Raw genomic sequence first — 19,648 nt, 5'->3', positions numbered from 1 at the left:
GCTACTGTAGTGTACCGGGCATCTGAAAAATACAATAGGCAGTCTAGAGGCCCTGTAGCACCATGGTGGTGGGCGGGCTTTGGTCAGCGCTGGCACATGACCAAGCTGATAAATGAGAGTCCCTCTGGGCTTCCTGATGGGCTTCGAAACCAAGAAGGGGGCAGAACGTGGCTTTCAAATGTCCAGATTATCTTTCCACGCCAGGTGATGTAGCAATCACCCAAGAAAGTAAGTGCAGCGGGAGGCGGGGTGTGAGAACATTCACCTTTCATTGTTTTGTGAAAAGGTGAGCTACACCTTTAACCTCTTGCCGCTGGGAGAAAATCCATTAACATCCTCGGGTTGCCGTGATTATACCAGGATGATACCGGCTACCCCTGCAGGCATCATCCCGGTATGAAAATTTTCAGCTGACGATTCTCGATCACTTCTGCAGGTGGCGGTAAACGGGTTCCACCGCCGATTTTCTGGGCTCTGCCGGCAGATTGCGGAGCTCAGGAGCGATGCGACTGGTGGCAATGGCTGACCAGAGTAGAGGGACTTCTGTGACCCAGGAAACAGGAAGGGATGAGTATGCCATCACTTTCGGTTTTGCCTCTCTGTTTACCTTGCCGTTAGAGGCCAGGAAAGCAGCTGATCAGACCAATGGGCCAGGAACACTGGAGTCACTAAAGGCACTGAGGAAGAATGGGCCAGGAACAGTGGAGTCACTAGAGGCACTGAGGAAGCAATGGGCCAGGAACACTGGAGTCACTAGAGGCACTGAGGATGCAATGGGCCAGGAACACTGGAGTCACTAGGGGCACTGAGGATGTTATGGGCCAGGAACAATGGAGTCACTAGGGGCACTGAGGATGTTATGGGCCAGGAACAATGGAGTCACTAGGGGCACTGAGGATGCAATGGGCCAGGAACACTGGAGTCACTAGAGGCACTGAGGATGCGATGGGCCAGGAACACTGCAGTCACTAGGGGCACGGAGGATGCGATGGGCCAGGAACACTGCAGTCACTAGGGGCACGGAGGATGCGATGGGCCAGGAACACTGGAGTCACTAGAGGCACTTAGGAAGCAATGGGCCAGGAACACTGGAGTCACTAGGGGCACTAAGGATGCAATAGGCCAGGAACACTGGAGTCACTAGAGGCACTGAGGATGCGATGGGCCAGGAACACTGCAGTCACTAGGGGCACGGAGGATGCGATGGGCCAGGAACACTGGAGTCACTAGGGGCACTGAGGATGTTATGGGCCAGGAACAATGGAGTCACTAGGGGCACTGAGGATGCAATGGGCCAGGAACACTGGAGTCACTAGGGGCACTAAGGATGCAATAGGCCAGGAACACTGGAGTCACTAGAGGCACTGAGGATGCGATGGGCCAGGAACACTGCAGTCACTAGGGGCACGGAGGATGCGATGGGCCAGGAACACTGGAGTCACTATGGGCACTGAGGATGCAATGGGCCAGGAACACTGGAGTCACTAGAGGCACTGAGGATGCGATGGGCCAGGAACACTACAGTCACTAGGGGCACGGAGGATGCGATGGGCCAGGAACACTGGAGTCACTAGGTGCACTGAGGATGCAATGGGCCAGGAACACTGGAGTCACTAGAGGCACTGAGGATGCGATGGGCCAGGAACACTGCAGTCAATAGGGGCACGGAGGATGCGATGGGCCAGGAACACTGGAGTCACTAGTGGCCCTGAGGATGCGATGGGCCAGGAACACTGCAGTCACTAGGGGCACGGAGGATGCGATGGGCCAGGAACACTGGAGTCACTAGGGGCACTGAGGATGTTATGGGCCAGGAACAATGGAGTCACTAGGGGCACTGAGGATGCAATGGGCCAGGAACACTGGAGTCACTAGGGGCACTAAGGATGCAATAGGCCAGGAACACTGGAGTCACTAGAGGCACTGAGGATGCGATGGGCCAGGAACACTGCAGTCACTAGGGGCACGGAGGATGCGATGGGCCAGGAACACTGGAGTCACTATGGGCACTGAGGATGCAATGGGCCAGGAACACTGGAGTCACTAGAGGCACTGAGGATGCGATGGGCCAGGAACACTACAGTCACTAGGGGCACGGAGGATGCGATGGGCCAGGAACACTGGAGTCACTAGGTGCACTGAGGATGCAATGGGCCAGGAACACTGGAGTCACTAGAGGCACTGAGGATGCGATGGGCCAGGAACACTGCAGTCAATAGGGGCACGGAGGATGCGATGGGCCAGGAACACTGGAGTCACTAGTGGCCCTGAGGATGCGATGGACTAGAAACACTGGAGTCACTAGGGGTACTGAAGATGCAATGGGCCAGAAACACTGGAGTCACTAGAGGTACTAAGGATGCGATGGGCCAGGAACACTGGAGTCACTAGGGGCACTGAGGATGCGATGGGCCAGGAACATTGGAGTCACTAGGGGCACTGAGGATGCTAAGGGCCAGGGACACTGGAGTCACTAGGGGGCACTGAGGATGCGATGGGCCAGGAACACTGGATTCACTAGGGGCACTGAGGATGCTAAGGGCCAGGGACACTGGAGTCACTAGGGGGCACTGAGGATGCGATGGGCCAGGAACACTGGAGTCACTAGGGGCACTAAGGATGTGATGGGCCAGGAACACTGGAGTCACTAGGGCACTGAGGATGCAATGGGCCAGGAACACTAGTGGCCCTGAGGATGTGATGGGCCAGGGACACTGGAGTCACTAGGGGTACTGAGGATGTGATGGGCCAGGAACACTGGAGTCACTAGGGGTACTGAGGATGTGATGGGCCAGAAACACTGGAGTCACTAGGGGTACTGAGGATGTGATGGGCCAGGGACACTGGAGTCACTAGGGGCACTGAGGATGCAATGGGCCAGAAACACTGGAGTCACTAGGGGCACTGAGGATGCAATAGGTCAGGAACACTGGAGTCACTAGGGATACTGAGGATGCAATGGGCCAGAAACACTGGAGTCACTAGGGATACTGAGGATGCAATAGGCCAGGAACACTGGAGTCACTAGGGGTACTGAGGATGCGATGGGCCAGGAACACTGGAGTCACTAGGGGTACTGAGGAAGTGATGGGCCAGGAACACTGGAGTCACTAGGGGCACTGAGGATGCGATGGGCCGGGAACGCAGAGTGTCAATGCGGAGTGACCATTGCCCCCATCCAATGCAGAGTGACCAGTGCCCCCATCCAATACAGAGTGACCAGTGCCCCCATCCAATGCAGAGTGACCAGTGCATGGGGATTAGAGCGCCGCCTGATTACAAAAAGCAAAGCTCTTCTACTTACCCGCCGCGGGCGCTGTCATATGAGGTCCCGCCTCCTGGAACGGCTCTATTGATAGACGTCACCAGTGTGCTGTCTATCATAGGTAGGAGCTGGTCCAGGAGGCAGGACTTCATATGACAGCGCCCTCGGCCCGCGAGGGGGAAGCACTAAGCAGAAGAACTTTGCTTTTTGGTAATCAGGCGGCGCTCGCTCCCCCCCCTCCTTCCCCTCCAGAGGTAGCCCAAGCGGAACCTATGGTAGGCCCAGCCCTGGGCGCCCCCCTGCCCCAGTTCATGGTGCATCAGTCCTGCAAAGCGGGGACAAAACCGGGGACAGATTCCAGCCGGGGATGGTGTCCTCAATCCAGGGACTGTCCCCGAAAACCAGGGACGTCTGGTCACCCTACTCTAGGAGTCTTGGGGTCACAATGAATCCCTTGGTGTGTAGGACACTAGGGCTCTTGGAGTCACTAGCAATGTCACGAAAAGTAGAACACTGGGAGTCTTGAGGTAACTAGGAATCTTTTAAAAAGTAGGGCACTAGGAGCCTTGGGGTCACTAGAAAACGCTCGGAAAGTTGGACGCTTGGAGTCTTGAGGTCACTGGGAATCTCTTGGGAAGTAGAACACTAGGAACCTCTTAGAAAATATGACAATAGTAGTTTTGGGGTCACTAGGAATCTCTTAGAAAATAGTACTAGGAGTCTTAAGGTAGCTAGAAAACTCAGAAAGGAGGGACGTTAGGAGTTTTCAATTAAGCTTTGATTATAAAACCTGGAAGCTAATTGGTTTCTATGCAATCGATTTTGCACTCTCCAGTTCTAGTAAATCTACCCCTAGGAGTCTTGGGGTCAGTAGGAGTCTCTCGAAAAGTGGAACTCTAGGAGATTTGTGGGATAACAGGTAACAGCAGAACTGTACAAGTTAAATCCGTTGAACTACATGTACCAGCATGCCTGCTGATCTTTGGGAATAGACGAGACAGATCAGCAGCAAAGCTTCAGATATACATGAAGATTCATGTTTAGGAGATCCTTGAAAACTCATCTCTTCAGGAAAGCCTATCCCATCTCCATCTAACAACTGTGGTGATCGCGCTCGTACCGAGACAGGAAGTCAGGTACAGACAGGAAGTGATGTCAGGTACAGACAGGAAGTGATGTCAGGTATAAATAGGAAGTTCCAGGTGAGAGGTGAGTCTGGAGGAAGAAGCGGGGAGACATTGCTGGAAGTGGCAGCAGAGGAGGTAATAATATCTTATTTTCTATATAAACCCAGTAACTGCCCCCCCCCGTCATGTTCGTCCTCTTCCTCCATAGTCACTGTGACGTCTTTTATCTCCAGCAGATTTCGATACACACATATATAGTGTGGAAACATAATTTAGGAGTTCAATCATCTGATCTTACTAAGGCGACCAGTATATGAATTTTCGACTTCTCACAGATCTGCATTGGGGCCTCTTACAACTCCTTCTCAAGGCGTCAGACTACGGTCCCCATAGAGCCCAAATGAGCTCTCCGTTTAAATCCTATGAATACAGTCTGGAAGCATCAAAACAAAAGGTGACCAAAGTCTTAGTGCCGGTTCACACTAACGCGGCACGACTTCGGGGGCGACCTGTGAAGTCGTGTGTACCGCGACTTCAGCGCGACTTGCACGGACTTCATATAATGAATGTCTATGCAAGTCGCTCCAGGTCGCCCCGAAGTAGTACAGGAACCTTTTTCTAAGTCGTAGCGACTTGTGTCGCTCCTATTAGAACGGTTCCTGTAGCACACAATGGACCGTGACTTGTCAGGCTGGCAAGTCACCTGACAAGTCGCGGTAGTGTGAATGGACACTTATAGTTGGTTTATTTTAGAAAGCAGCCACAGTAGAAAAGTCTATACCCTGCCAGGATGCTGTAGAGAAGGACCCTTGCTCTCTATGTGGAAGCAGTGGTCTCTCTAAGCTAGCGCCATGTTTCTTTTTCCTAGGGAGGAACCTTAGGACTGTGATAACTGGTACTGTTGCATTGCCCCTGTTGAGGGATGCCAAGACTTTGGATATCCCTCTCTAACGAGTCTCAATATGGGTCTCTCTCAATATTGTCATCAACTTGCTGTGAACTGTTTTCCACTATGGAAGCCATGTGTTAGCACCCCCACCCCCAGCCCCATGAGGTGTATAATGGCGGACATCACAGCTGGAAGTGAAGATTTATGATGCTGGAGGACACAGCCAGGAAAATAAATGTATGAGTCCGGAGCACACAGCCAGGAGAGGAGATGTATGACATCGGAGGGCACAGCCAGGAGAGGTGATTTATGAGATTGGGGGACACAGTCAGGAGAGGAGATGTATGAATTCAGAGGACACAGCCAGGAGAGGAGATTTATGACGTCGAAGGGCACAGCCAGGAGAGGAGATTTATGATGTTGAAGGACATAGCCAGGAGAGGAGATTTATGACGTCGAAGGGCACAGCCAGGAGAGGAGATTCATGACGTTGGAGGGCACAGCCATGAGAGGAGATTTATGAGTTTGGTGGACACAGCCAGGAGAGGAGATTTATGATGTTGAAGAGCACAGTCAGGAGAGGAGATTTATGAGCTCGGAGGACACAGCCAGGAGAGGAGATTTATGATGTTGAAGGGCACAGCCAGGAGAGGAGATTTATGACGTCGAAGGGCACAGCCAGGAGAGGAGATTTATGAGTTCAGAAGACACCGCCAGGAGAGGAGATTCATGAGTTCAGAGGACACAGCCAGGAGAGGAGATGTATGAGTTTGGTGGATACAGTCAGGAGAGGAGATTTATGAGTTCAGAAGACACAGCCAGGAGAGGAGATGTATGAGTTTGGTGGACACAGCCAGGGGAGGAGATTTATGATGTTGGAGGGCACAGCCAGGAGAGGAAATTTATGATGTCGGAGGGCACAGCCAGGAGAGGAGATTTATGACGTCGAAGGGCACAGCCAGGAGAGGAGATTTATGATGTTGAAGGGCACAGCCAGGAGAGGAGATTTATGACGTCGAAGGGCACAGCCAGGAGAGGAGATTCATGACGTTGGAGGGCACAGCCATGAGAGGAGATTTATGAGTTTGGTGGACACAGCCAGGAGAGGAGATTTATGATGTTGAAGGGCACAGCCAGGAGAGGAGATTCATGACGTTGGAGGGCACAGCCATGAGAGGAGATTTATGAGTTTGGTGGACACAGCCAGGAGAGGAGATTTATGAGCTCGTAGGACACAGCCAGGAGAGGAGATTTATGATGTTGAAGGGCACAGCCAGGAGAGGAGATTTATGAGCTCGTAGGACACAGCCAGGAGAGGAGATTTATGATGTTGAAGGGCACAGTCAGGAGAGGAGATTTATGAGTTCAGAAGACACAGCCAGGAGAGGAGATGTATGAGTTTGGTGGACACAGCCAGGAGAGGAGATTTATGACGTCGGAGGGCACAGTCAGGAGAGGAGATTTATGACGCCGGAGGGCACAGCCAGGAGAGGAGATGTATGAGATCGGAGGACACAGCCAGGAGAGGAGATGTATGAGATCAGAGGGCACAGCCAGGAGAGGAGATGTATGAGATCAGATTGCACAGCCAGGAGAGGAGATTTATGACGTCAGAGGGCACAGCCAGGAGAGGAGATTTATGACGTCGGAGGGCACAGCCAGGAGAGGAGATTTATGACGTCGGAGGGCACAGTCAGGAGAGGAGATTTATGACGCCGGAGGGCACAGCCAGGAGAGGAGATGTATGAGATCGGAGGACACAGCCAGGAGAGGAGATTTATGAGCTCGTAGGACACAGCCAGGAGAGGAGATTTATGATGTTGAAGGGCACAGTCAGGAGAGGAGATTTATGAGTTCAGAAGACACAGCCAGGAGAGGAGATGTATGAGTTTGGTGGACACAGCCAGGGGAGGAGATTTATGATGTCGGAGGGCACAGCCAGGATAGGAGATGTATGAGATCAGAGGGCACAGCCAGGAGAGGAGATGTATGAGATCAGATTGCACAGCCAGGAGAGGAGATTTATGATGTCAGAGGGCACAGCCAGGAGAGGAGATTTATGACGTCGGAGGGCACAGCCAGGAGAGGAGATTTATGACGTCGGAGGGCACAGTCAGGAGAGGAGATTTATGACGCCGGAGGGCACAGCCAGGAGAGGAGATGTATGAGATCGGAGGACACAGCCAGGAGAGGAGATTTATGACGTCGGAGGACACAGCCAGGAGAGGAGATGCATGAGATCAGAGGACACAGCCAGGAGAGGAGATTTATGACGTTGGAGGGCACAGCCAGCAGTGAAGATTTGTGACGGTGGAGGACACAGGCGAGGGTTGAGATTTATGACATCGAAGGACATTGTCGGGAGTGAAGATTTATGATGGTAAACACAGCTGGGGGTAGAATTTTATGATGTCGGAGAACACATCTGGGAGTGTAAATCACATCCTATACAGTGCAGTAGTCTGTAATATGTAATGTATAACTATTAGAATGTAGACATCGGGTGTAGGACACACAGCACAAGATACAGAGGTCAGGAGACTGATCGAAGACTAATCACAGATAAACAAATCTTTCTGATTCATCGAGCCAAAGGGTTAGAGGCCCCTGGACCCCAAAAACATGGCAAACACTAAACTGAATGTGTTTATTCCCTGATAGAAACCTTCATATTGTCCCCCATACACCCCATCCTAATATTGTACAGCCAGTACAGTCCACATCATTCTCTCATCAATTTTTAGTCTACAGGAAACCCGTATAGATTACATGGCCAATAAGGATGGAGGAGGACCGGAGTCACATGACTGAGAAGATACTAAACCTCACCCTAGAGATCATCTACCTGCTGACCGGAGAGGTGAGGAGGATTCTGGGAGGTCACATGACATCACTCTTATCTCTATTAATAAAACACAGACCTGACCGGAGAGGTGAGGAGGATTCTGGGAGGTCACATGACATCTCTCTTATCTCTATTAATAAAACACAGACCTGACCGGAGAGGTGAGGAGGATTCTGGGAGGTCACATGACATCACTCTTATCTCTATTAATAAAACACAGACCTGACCGGAGAGGTGAGGAGGATTCTGGGAGGTCACATGACATCTCTCTTATCTCTATTAATAATACACAGACCTGACCGGAGAGGTGAGGAGGATTCTGGGAGGTCACATGACATCACTCTTATCTCTATTAATAAAACACAGACCTTGTTCAGTGAAAAAACCATACCCGTGAGAAAACCATACCCTCGTCACTTCCGGTGCACCTACGGAGGGTATGGATTTCTCACGGTAGTTACACTTGCGGCGCTTACATTAAAACAGCTCCTATGCAACATAAATCATCTCCGCTCCTTCCCCTGTCACTTCCCTCATCTCCGGTAATAAATATAAAAGCGGATCACGGAGCCGCGATCGCCGTCATTTACATCTCATACACCCGCCGCCGCTTTTATATTTATTACCGGAGATGAGGGAAGTTACAGCGATAGCAGAGGAGATGATTGATGTTCCAGCCGAAGTGTTTTAATGTACTCGCCGCAAGTATAACATTAGAAACGGTGCCATGATAATTTCATGCCCACCGAGCATGCGCACTTCTCAAATCCTTTCATGTTCTATTAGGTATCCGGGGCTCTGAGCATGCGCACTGCTGCGCTGCTCAGCTGTTTCAGACCGGAAGTGACGAGGGTATGGTTTCTTCACGGGGTATGGTTTTCTAACGTTACAGACCTGACCGGAGAGGTGAGGAGGATTCTGGGATTCTAACATGATATTCCTATTGGTTCTCCAATACAGAGATTTCCTCTTCTGAAGTCAGGTGATCATATGACCATCACAGTGCCTCCATGTGACTCCCTAAAACCTGAGAGACACAACATGCAGAAGATTCTAGAAGTCACCAAGAAGATGATGGAGCTGCTGACAGGAGAGGTGAGCGGTGCTGGGAATTCTGGGACATTATCCAGTAACAGACAAGGGATGTGTCTGGATGGTGACTGTATCATTGTGTGTGTCAGGTTCCTATAAGGTATCAGGATGTCACTGTCTATTTCTCCATGGAGGAGTGGGAGTATTTAGAAGGACACAAGGATCTCTACAAGGACGTCATGATGGAGAATCAGCCGCCCCTCACATCACCGGGTAAGAGGAGACTTTATTGTAAAGGAGAGAGCAGTACGGAGGATCCACCTAGATCCCCCATCATCTGATAAACACATAGAAACAATGTATTCAGTCAGTGTGTGTGTTTCCTACAGATGGATCCAGTAATGGGAACCCACCAGAGAGATGTCCCCGTCCTCTGTATTCCCGGGATTCCACACAGGAAGGTCACTTCATCCCTCACCATCATCAGGTAGATGAGGAACAATCACTGATAGTATCATTAGGATCTGTACATTATCTGCATTGTTACCATTGATGTCATTTTTATTATATATTCAGAGTGGAAACCTGAGAGATTCTAAAGTGGAGGTTAAAGAAGAGATAAAAGAGGCGGATGATGAGGATGGGGTGATGGAGGAAATACAGAACAATCTGTACCAGGACACCATGGTGGAGTCATCCAGCTACAGAAAGCCACCAGAGAGATGTCCCCGTCCTCTGTATTCCCGGGATTCCACACAGGAAGGTCACACCATCCCTCACCATCATCATCAGGTAGATGAGGAACAATTATTTATAGTTATGATTTATACCCAAGGTTGTTTGTTAAAATAAATTTCGTATTATATATTCAGAGTGGAAATCTCAGGGATGATAATATTGTTGTAAAAGAAGAGTATAAAGAGGAGGATGAGGAGTATGGAGTGATGGAGGAGGTTTCAGAAGGACAGAAGGGTAAAACCAGGAACCCACCAGAGAGATGTCCCCGTCCTCTGTATTCCCGGGATTCCACACAGGAAGGACACACCATCCCCCACCATCATCAGGTAGGTTGAACCTAGCCACTAGAGTCCCCATAATTTGAATACCAGAAATAGGTAGGGGACACTTAGAGTTAAGTCAAAGTGACTGGTGTGCCTAATATCCTAAATTCCCCACCATCGGCCATTGACTCAGCCCAGGTCCCTGGGGATTTTTACCATGCCTCTGGGTGACAGAGGGTACTACACATTTTTGACTGCGGGTAACCTAAGTAAAAGTGAAGAACACCCATCACTATGGTGACCCTCTTCTTTTACGACCTACTACTTATTTCTTTATCTCTTTGGCTTTATAAACGACATCTATCTAATCATTCTATTTCCACCCTGTCCACCCCATCCCTCCCCCCTAGAGGCGAACGGGAGGACTCCCACACCAGGTTTTTTTTTTTTTGAGCCATGTAACCCTCTCCAACCCTCATTTGTACTAATTTTACACCCCATTTCTTTATTGGATGAAAGATAGCCTGCACCCCACACTGGGAAATAAACTCACAATAATCTCACGGAGTGCCAAAGGATTAAATATCCCCGGGAAGAGGTCTTCCAACCCCCAAAAAAAAAGAAATTCCAGACCCAACCTAGTGGACAATCACTACCCACAGGCCAAAACTTGAAATTTAAGATAGTCCCCTGAACGTAAAGACCCAGGGGGTCAGCCAGGGAATGATTGATGAGAAACTTATGACACCACCAAATGTGCTCACCCAACGCCAATAAAATATTGGGTACACAGAAGGTCGTTGAGGAGCTACAGTGGTTTGCTACGGGATTGCTGGTCTTGGAAAGTCCACCTCAACCCACTTTCTGACACCTCAGATGGTAAATCAATGATCCCTTACAGGACCCTAATGTTCCTATTGTCTCTAGGTGTGTCAATGTTACTCGATGGTTTGGATGGACTCTAAAAGATTTTGTGTTGGTTTAGGATGAAGATCTGATTATTATAAAAGTTGAGGGTGAAGAAGAAGAGACGTATGTGAGGGATGATCAGCAATATACGGAGGAGACTGGAATGATGAGGACATTCATGGAGGAGGACACTCCTACAGAGACCAGCACAGGTGCGTCATAATATATTCTTCCCTTATCTCTGCTCTGTTACTGCACACTGATTGGTCCAGAGTTGGGTGAGAACTAAGCAATAAAACCCTAGGCCTATGGTCACGTGTTCTATGGTAAAGGGTCTTCAAGTCTGAACTTTGAACCTCTTGTTTATCAGAGATCACATGGCCCAGTGCCTAGGCTTATGGTTCCTTGTTCTATGCTAAAGGGTCCTCAAGTCTGAACTTTGACCCTCTTGTTTATCAGAGGTCACATGGCCCAGTGCCTAGGCTTATGGTTCCTTGTTCTATGGTAAAGGGTCCTCAAGTCTGAACTTTGACCCTCTTGTTTATCAGAGGTCACATGACCCAGTGCCTAGGCTTTTGGTTCCTTGTTCTATGGTAAAGGGTCTTCAAGTCTGAACTTTGACCCTCTTGTTTATCAGAGGTCACATGGCCCAGTGCCTAGGTTTATAGTTCCTTGTTCTATGGTAAAAGGTCTTCAAGTCTGAACTTTGACCCTCTTGTTTATCAGAGGTCACATGGCCCAGTGCCTAGGTTTATAGTTCCTTGTTCTATGGTAAAAGGTCTTCAAGTCTGAACTTTGACCCTCTTGTTTATCAGAGGTCACATGGCCCAGTGCCTAGGCTTGTGGTTGTGTAAAGAGCATGGACCTCCCAGTCCCCATTGGTTCCTGCTCTTCTGACAAGGCTGTGTAAATGTAGAAGTGATCTGGGAGGAGGACCAAAGGTCCTTTTACTGAAGAGGGGGGAGAGTCCCAGCTGGTTGGGACGTCCACAGAGAACATCTGCTCATTCATTTCTACCTGATCCAGATGGAATCTTGATGGAAGTGAACTAACCCTCTCAGATCTATTGATGATGTTTTTATATTTTTCCAGGACACGCCATGGAGAAACCCTCAAAGGATCGTCTCACTTTATCTCCAGGTTGGAAAATGGAAGATGAGGACATCACAGAAGATTGTGCGGGAGAAAAGACAATGAGCTTCACTATGGATGGTGGACTTCATGGTGTGGATAGACCATGGAGTCCCTCTGACTCTGAGCAACCTCTTACTGTGAGGGATGGTGCTGGAATTCAAGGGGAGAAGACATTTCCGTGTCCTGAGTGCGGGAAATGTTTTTCCCAGAAGTCCTATCTTTCTGCACATCAGATAATTCACAGGGGGGAGAAGCCTTTTTCCTGCTCCGAGTGCGGGAAATGTTATCAACGAAAATCTGAACTTGTCACGCATCAAAGAATTCACACGGGGGAGAGGCCGTATTGCTGCACTCTGTGCGGGAAATGTTTTTCCCAGAAGTCCCACCTCTCTGTTCATCAAATATGCCACACGGGGGTGAAGCCGTATTCCTGCCCCGAGTGCGGCAAATGTTTTGCATATAAATCCACTCTTGCTATGCATCACAGATCCCACACGGGTGAGAAGCCGTATTCCTGCCCCGAGTGCGGGAAATGTTTTTCGTGGAGGTCACAGCTTTCCAAGCATCAGAAGTTTCACAGGGACGAAAAGCCGCATTCCTGCCCTGATTGCGGGAAAAGTTACAGACTGAAATCGGAACTTGTCACGCATCAAAAGTCCCACACGGGGGAGAATCCGCATTCCTGCACTGAGTGCGGGAAGTGGTTTCTGTGGAAATCAGAACTGGTCAGGCATCAGAGGTGCCACACGGGGGAGAAGCCGTATTCCTGCCCTGAGTGCGGGAAAAGCTTTGCGCAGAAGTCCTGCCTTTCCAGACATCAGAAAACTCACACAAACTCTGAGGTGTATTAGTGGCCAGGGTGCGGGAAATGTCCTCTATATGGATCCTATATTACCGTACATCAGAGATCTCACACAGGGGAGGAGCCGTAATCCTGCCCTGAGGGCGGGAAAAGCTTTGCGCAGAAGTCCTCCCTTTATAGACATCAGAGAACTCACATAAACTCTAAAAGGTGTAGCAGTGTCCAGAGTGCTGGAATTGTCTTCTATATGGATCATATTTTGCCATACATCAGAGATCTCACACAACTCTTGAAGTATATGTGTCCCAAGTGTGGGAAATGTCGCAACTGGGAAGAAGCACGCCTTGATGTACACCTCAGAAAACACATGGCTGAGCCCTCCTCTGAGAAGGATAAGGGGGGCGGAGTCATTGCTGGATTAGTCCCTCCTCCAGTGTAATCTGATTTCCTCTGCTCTTCATCGGAAGCTTCAAAGGGAAAAGTCATGGTGAGAGAGGTGCGGGTATTGCTAGTGGATGAAGAGTAAGGGAGATCAGGCCATACATGCCCAGTTTCGTTGGAACATTCGTAGTTAAGACGTTCATCAGAACATTCATTCTTTCCATCATCAAGTCATCCAGAATTCCAAATGTCTTAAATAGGTTCGTGCAGGGCCAGGACAAGGGTGGGCAGGAGGGGGGCGGCTGCCGTGGGCACAATAGTTTATTGCAGGGATGGAGGCGCCCTGTGGGAGTTGCTTGCGTTACAAGGCTTACAGGAGTAGTGATAGCATCATCACTGCTAACCCCAACCCTAAGGGAAGAGGAAGGGGGATGCAGTTTGGCATCTTTGCCCTGGGTGCTGGATGACCTTGTCCAAACACTGGGTTTACGATTTTGCTTCCCCCCCATCAGAAAACCAGATTCAAAGTTAGGAATTTTGAGTAGACGACCATCGACTTGACCCCACTAACCATTTGGAAGTCTAGCAAACATTCAGAAATGGAAAATTTTCTTACAAAATTCTACTGGTGTGTGGCCAGCTTTACTAGGAGAGAGGTCAAGGCTGGTGGAGTCCTATCTATAGTGTAGACCAGGGATCTCCAAACTACGGCCCTCCAGCTGTTGCGGAACTACACGTCCCATGAGGCATTGTAAAACTCTGACATTGACATGACAAGGCATGATGGGAATTGTAGTTCCTGAACAACTGGAGGGCCATAGTTTGGAGACCCCTGGTGTGGAATATGGGTCTGGTATGGATTTTGAGGGACTTTTCGTAAAACCTTCCTGTCTGGTCTATAGTAAAATGAGGGCTGTGCAGACGTTCTAAAATGCGGGACCGCGCAGAGGCGCGATCTGTCACCAACTGTGTCCTCCGGACATAGCCGATGACTGATCAGTGTGTCGGTCCGCTGTCAGTACCATGTGATCGCTGTGACCAATCGCAGCAGATCACATGACCGTTGTAAACAAGGAATGGCTTCCTTTCATCCCGAGACCAATCACAGCAGATCACATGACCGTTGTAACCAATGAATGGCTTCCTTTCATCCCGTGACCAATCACAGCAGATCACATGACCGTTGTACACAATGAATGGCTTCCTTTCATGCCGTGACCAATCACAGCAGATCACATGACCGTTGTACACAATGAATGGCTTCCTTTCATGCCGTTGTTCCGTGAGAATTACCTACCCGTGAGAAAAACCTACCCCTCATCACTTCCGGTTCACGGCACTTTATGGAATGCAGCTGTTACATTAAAACAACTGTGCTGCAATACGAATCATCTCCGCTCCTGTGCCTCTCACTTCCCTGCTCTCGGCAAGTAAATATAAAAGCGGCGGCGGCTGTATGAAAAGATAAATCACGGAGACGCCAGCCGCTTTTATATTTACTTGCCGAGAGCAGGGAAGTGACAGCCACAGGAGCGGAGATGATTCGTATTGCAACCCCGCTGTTTTATTTAACCGCCGCGTGGGTAGGTTTTTTCCACGGTACACCGTGCTATTTCCATACTAGTGCGCATGCGCACTAGTCTGCTCCTCTGTCGTCCCTTTAGGTATCCGGCCCTGTGAGCATGCGCACTGCTGCGCTGCTCAGCTGTTCCTGGCCGGAAGTGACGAGGGGTAGGTAATTCTCACGGGGTAGGTAATTCTCACGCTACACCGTGACCAATCACAGCAGATCACATGACCGTTGGAAACAATAAATGGCTTCCTTTCATGCCATGACCAATCACAGCAGATCACATGACCGTTGGAAACAATAAATGGCTTCCTTTCATGCCATGACCAATCACAGCAGATCACATGACCGTTGGAAACAATAAATGGCTTCCTTTCATGCCATGACCAATCACAGCAGATCACATGACCGTTGGAAACAATAAATGGCTTCCTTTCAGGCCGTGACCAATCACAGCAGATCACATGACCGTTGGAAACAATGAATGGCTTCCTTTCATGCCATCCATTGTGTACAATTGTATTTCTAGCTGAGATTGGTCACAGTTATCACATGGTACAGACAGGGCCAATCACAGCCCATCTGTACCATGTGATTATCTTTGCCCAAGAGGCCCATGGTAACTCTGGAGGAGCTGCGGAGATCCATAGCTCAGGTGGGAGAACCTGTCCACAGTCTGACCAAAACCCCCCCTCCCTAGAGTCTGAAGGACCGTAAACTGGCCCTTTGTTTGGAAAGCTTGGAGACCCCCCCTGCTCTAGAATACCTTCCTCTCTGGGCGAAGCCTAGGAGACAACGACCCTTCTAGAAGGTATCTTCAAAAAATTTATGCATTTCTCCAGCCCACCTTCCTAACATATACCCCTCAATGATTGGCTAAGGCAGAATAAATATTTACACTTCCCCATACATTGTATCTTCTCATTCCATCTACTGCAGAACACTCAACAGCTGCAGGCAGATGCAATCGATGTCCTTGGGCCTAGGAGGAACCTAAGGATCCCAGATAACGTAAAGAAAGCTCAGGCTGGCTCCATCCTTGCTCCAAACACTAAATTTAGATTAGGGACACCCCGTCCTAAGGTGGGACACTCTGTCCTAAGGTGGGACACTCCGTCCTAAGGTGGGACACCCCGTCCTAAGGTGGGACACCCCGTCCTAAGGTGGGACACCCCTTCCTAAGGTGGGACATTCCGTCCTAAGGTGGGACACTCTGTCCTAAGGCGGGACACTCCGTCCTAAGGCGGGACACTCCGTCCTAAGGTGGGACACTCCGTCCTAAGGTGGGACACTCTGTCCTAAGGTGGGACACTCCGTCCTAAGGTGGGACACCCCGTCCTAAGGTGGGACACCCCGTCCTAAGGTGGGACACTCTGTCCTAAGGTGGGACACTCCGTCCTTAGGTAGGTCCCTACTCATGGGTTATGTTAGATCGCTATCCATAGTTACATTTGATTGCTGATAAGAATTCATGATTGTGATTATAGACCATTAAATCTTTTTAAAAAATGAAGACTGAATTTTTTTGTGCCAATAGCTGTAACAATAACAATTGTTTTTAATATAAGTATATACAGTATATATATATTTGGGGGGTATTTGTACTGTCCTTGTGCTTTCGGGCCTCAGGAAATGAGATCGGCCGTCAGTACATCAGGATTGATCGATTTTCAGACATACACTATACTACCAAAAGTATTGGGACGCCGGCCTTTACACACACATGAACTTTAATGGCATCCCAGTCTTAGTCCGTAGGGTTCAATATTGAGTTGGCTCCACCCTTTGCATCTATAACAGCTTCAACTCTTCTGGGAAGGCTGTCCACAAGGTTTAGGAGTGTCTATGGGAATGTTTGACCATTCTTCCAGAAGTGCATTTGTGAGGTCAGGTGCTGATGTTGGACAAGAAGGCCTGGCTCACAGTCTCCGCTCTAATTCATCCGAAAGGTGTCCTATCAGGATGAGGTCAGGACTATGTGCAGGCCAGTCAAGTTCCTCCACCCCAAACTATCTTTATGGACCTTGCTTTGTGCACTGGTCCAAATCATTTGGTGGAGGGGGGATTATGGGGTGGGGTTGTTTTTCAGGGGTTGGGGTTGGGCTTGGTCTCTTAAGCCTCGTACACACGATCAGATTATCGAAAGATCTGTCGTCCGTTTTTTGTGGCATGCTAGTCTCATGTGGAAAGTGAAGAGGTTATTTTGATAAGAAATTTTCCCGTACGACAGAATTCTACTTCAGAAGTGATGTCATGTGTTGGATTGCTTTGTATGTGTTCTTTCCTCTCTGAGCATGCCTAGTCTTGCTCTTAAGATTTTTTTCCGTCGAAATCTGTACTGACTGCACGAAAATCGGACGTTGTATTACGGACAACAAAAATTTTATAGCCTGCACATCAGGATTTTGTCAGCCGAAAAGTCGGAGTCAGTTGTCGAAAGCACCATACTAACAATCCAAAAATCGGCAGATCGGTCGTCGGACGAAATTTCTCTTCCGAATTTCTTATCGTGTATACGGGGCTTTAGTTCCAGTGAAGGGAACTCTTAAGGTGTCATCATACCAAGACATTTTGGACAATTTCATGCCTGTCTGAGTATAGATCTATGTTTGTCCCAAACATGATTAAAGTCACTTACTGTTGGCTTATTCACTCAAAATCTATTGAGGTAGCATCAGGACCTCCTTCCCACTGCTGGTGACCCCTCTAGTGATATAAAGATCTATATAGAGGAATCAGGACCTCCTTCCTCCTGCTGGGGACCCCTCTAGTGATATAAAGATCTATATAGAGGAATCAGGACCTCCTTCCTCCTGCTAGGGACCCCTCTAGTGATATAAAGATCTATATAGAGGAATCAGGACCTCCTTCCTCCTGCTGGGGACCCCTCTAGTGATATAAAGATCTATATAGAGGAATCAGGACCTCCTTCCTCCTGCTGGGGACCCCTCTAGTGATATAAAGATCTATATAGAGGAATCAGGACCTCCTTCCTCCTGCTGGTGATCCCTCTAGTGATATACACACACAGCACAAGGCCGTGTTCACACTACGAGACGTTTCTCAGGACAAGATCCCTGAGCTCCACAAGGTGGTGATCTCACTTTTACCCAGACAGGAAGTCTCTATGGAAGACAGGAAGTGATGTCAGGTATAAATAGGAAATTCCGGGTGAGAGGTGAGTCGGGAGGAAGTAGCGAGGAGACATTGCTGGAACTGGCAACAGAGGAGGTAATAAGATCTGATTTTCTATTTACACCCAATAACCCCCCCCCCCCCCCCCCCCGTCATGTCCGTCCTCTTCCTCCATAGTCACTGTGACCTCTTTTATCTCCAGCAGATGATGATACACACATATATAGTGTGGAAACCTAATTTAGGAGTCCAGTAAGCTGATCTTACTAAGGTGACCAAGACCCTTCAGGGGCAGAACAATTCCCCACTTACGGGGTCGGAACATTCTCTTCATTTTGGAGATGTGTTACTTTCTCACCTCATCAGTCTATATTAATGGATAATATGGGGGATGGAGACAATGCTCAAGACAAGGAATAACATTTTTCTCAGTGTGCCAGTCCTCATTTTGCCAGTTGGGTACAGCTCGATAAAAGGTCCGATATGAGCTTTTTCTGGGGCAGAATCATGTGTTTTCGGCTTCAGATACTTCAATGGGAAGACGCTTTTCTATTAAGAGTCTATGAAGCTGAAAACGTGCGATTCTGTTCCTATGATTCAAGTCATGCTTACAAGTGTCCAAAAAAAACCCTCTAAATGACCTTGCATTGTTCACACTAGGGGTGAATAGGGATTTACAGACATACCTAAACCTCAGCACAACAAATCACTCTTTTTATTTTACATCTAGCACTCACCATTGAAGGAGCTGCTGATAATTATGTTCTTTTGTGCTTCTTTCTCCCATAATGACCCACCCAAACTCACCCAAAACCACCCCTGACCCCTCACCCTACAACCAGTACAGTCCAGATCATTCTCTTATCAATTATTGGTCTACTGGAAACCTGTATAGATCTCATGACCAATGAGGATGGAGGAGGACCGAAGTCCCATGACTAAGAGGATACTAAACCTCACCCTGGAGATCATCTACCTGCTGACCGGAGAGGTGAGGAGGATTCTGGGAGGTCACATGACATCACTCTTATCTCTATTATTAAAACACAGACCTGACCGGAGAGGAGGATTCTGGGAGGTCACATGACATCACTCTTATCTCTATTAATAATACACCGACCTGACCGGAGAGGTGAGGAGGATTCTGGGAGGTCACATGACATCACTCTTATCTCTATTAATAAAGCACAGACCTGACCGGAGAGGTGAGGAGGATTCTGGGAGGTCACATGACATCACTCTTATCTCTATTAATAAAACACAGACCTGACCGGAGAGGTGAGGAGGATTCTGGGAGGTCACATGACATCACTCTTATCTCTATTATTAAAACACAGACCTGACCGGAGAGGAGGATTCTGGGAGGTCACATGACATCACTCTTATCTCTATTAATAAAACACAGACCTGACCGGAGAGGTGAGGAGGATTCTGGGAGGTCACATGACATCACTCTTATCTCTATTAATAAAGCACAGACCTGACCGGAGAGGTGAGGAGGATTCTGGGAGGTCACATGACATCACTCTTATCTCTGTTGATAAAACACAGACCTGAC

The 19,648-nt window shown here is 48.8% G+C and overlaps 3 protein-coding genes across 3 annotated transcripts in view; all 3 read left to right on the top strand.

The window, feature by feature from the left end:
* The window catches only part of LOC309564465 (uncharacterized protein), a gene marked incomplete at both ends in the record, with an annotated part of 1,172,539 nt that overhangs the window by 377,010 nt on the left and 775,881 nt on the right, over positions 1-19,648 (top strand).
* The window catches only part of LOC309564099 (uncharacterized protein), a 237,112-nt gene that overhangs the window by 123,434 nt on the left and 94,030 nt on the right, over positions 1-19,648 (top strand). The window lies entirely within an intron of this gene.
* The window catches only part of LOC309564101 (uncharacterized protein), a 62,737-nt gene that overhangs the window by 39,694 nt on the left and 3,395 nt on the right, over positions 1-19,648 (top strand). The window contains exons 7-9 of the mRNA XM_082268729.1: positions 12,345-12,710; positions 12,783-13,044; positions 15,895-16,038. Of these exons, the coding sequence (XP_082124855.1) occupies positions 12,345-12,710; positions 12,783-13,044; positions 15,895-16,038 (772 nt within the window). The remainder of the gene's footprint in view (positions 1-12,344; positions 12,711-12,782; positions 13,045-15,894; positions 16,039-19,648) is intronic.

Source organism: Pelophylax lessonae (genome assembly GCF_965119305.1).
Source record: "Pelophylax lessonae genome assembly, chromosome: 9".
In the NCBI taxonomy this organism is placed as follows: Eukaryota; Metazoa; Chordata; class Amphibia; order Anura; family Ranidae; genus Pelophylax; species Pelophylax lessonae.
Note: the sequence above shows the minus strand (reverse complement) of the source record. Positions and strands in the feature narration are given on the sequence as shown.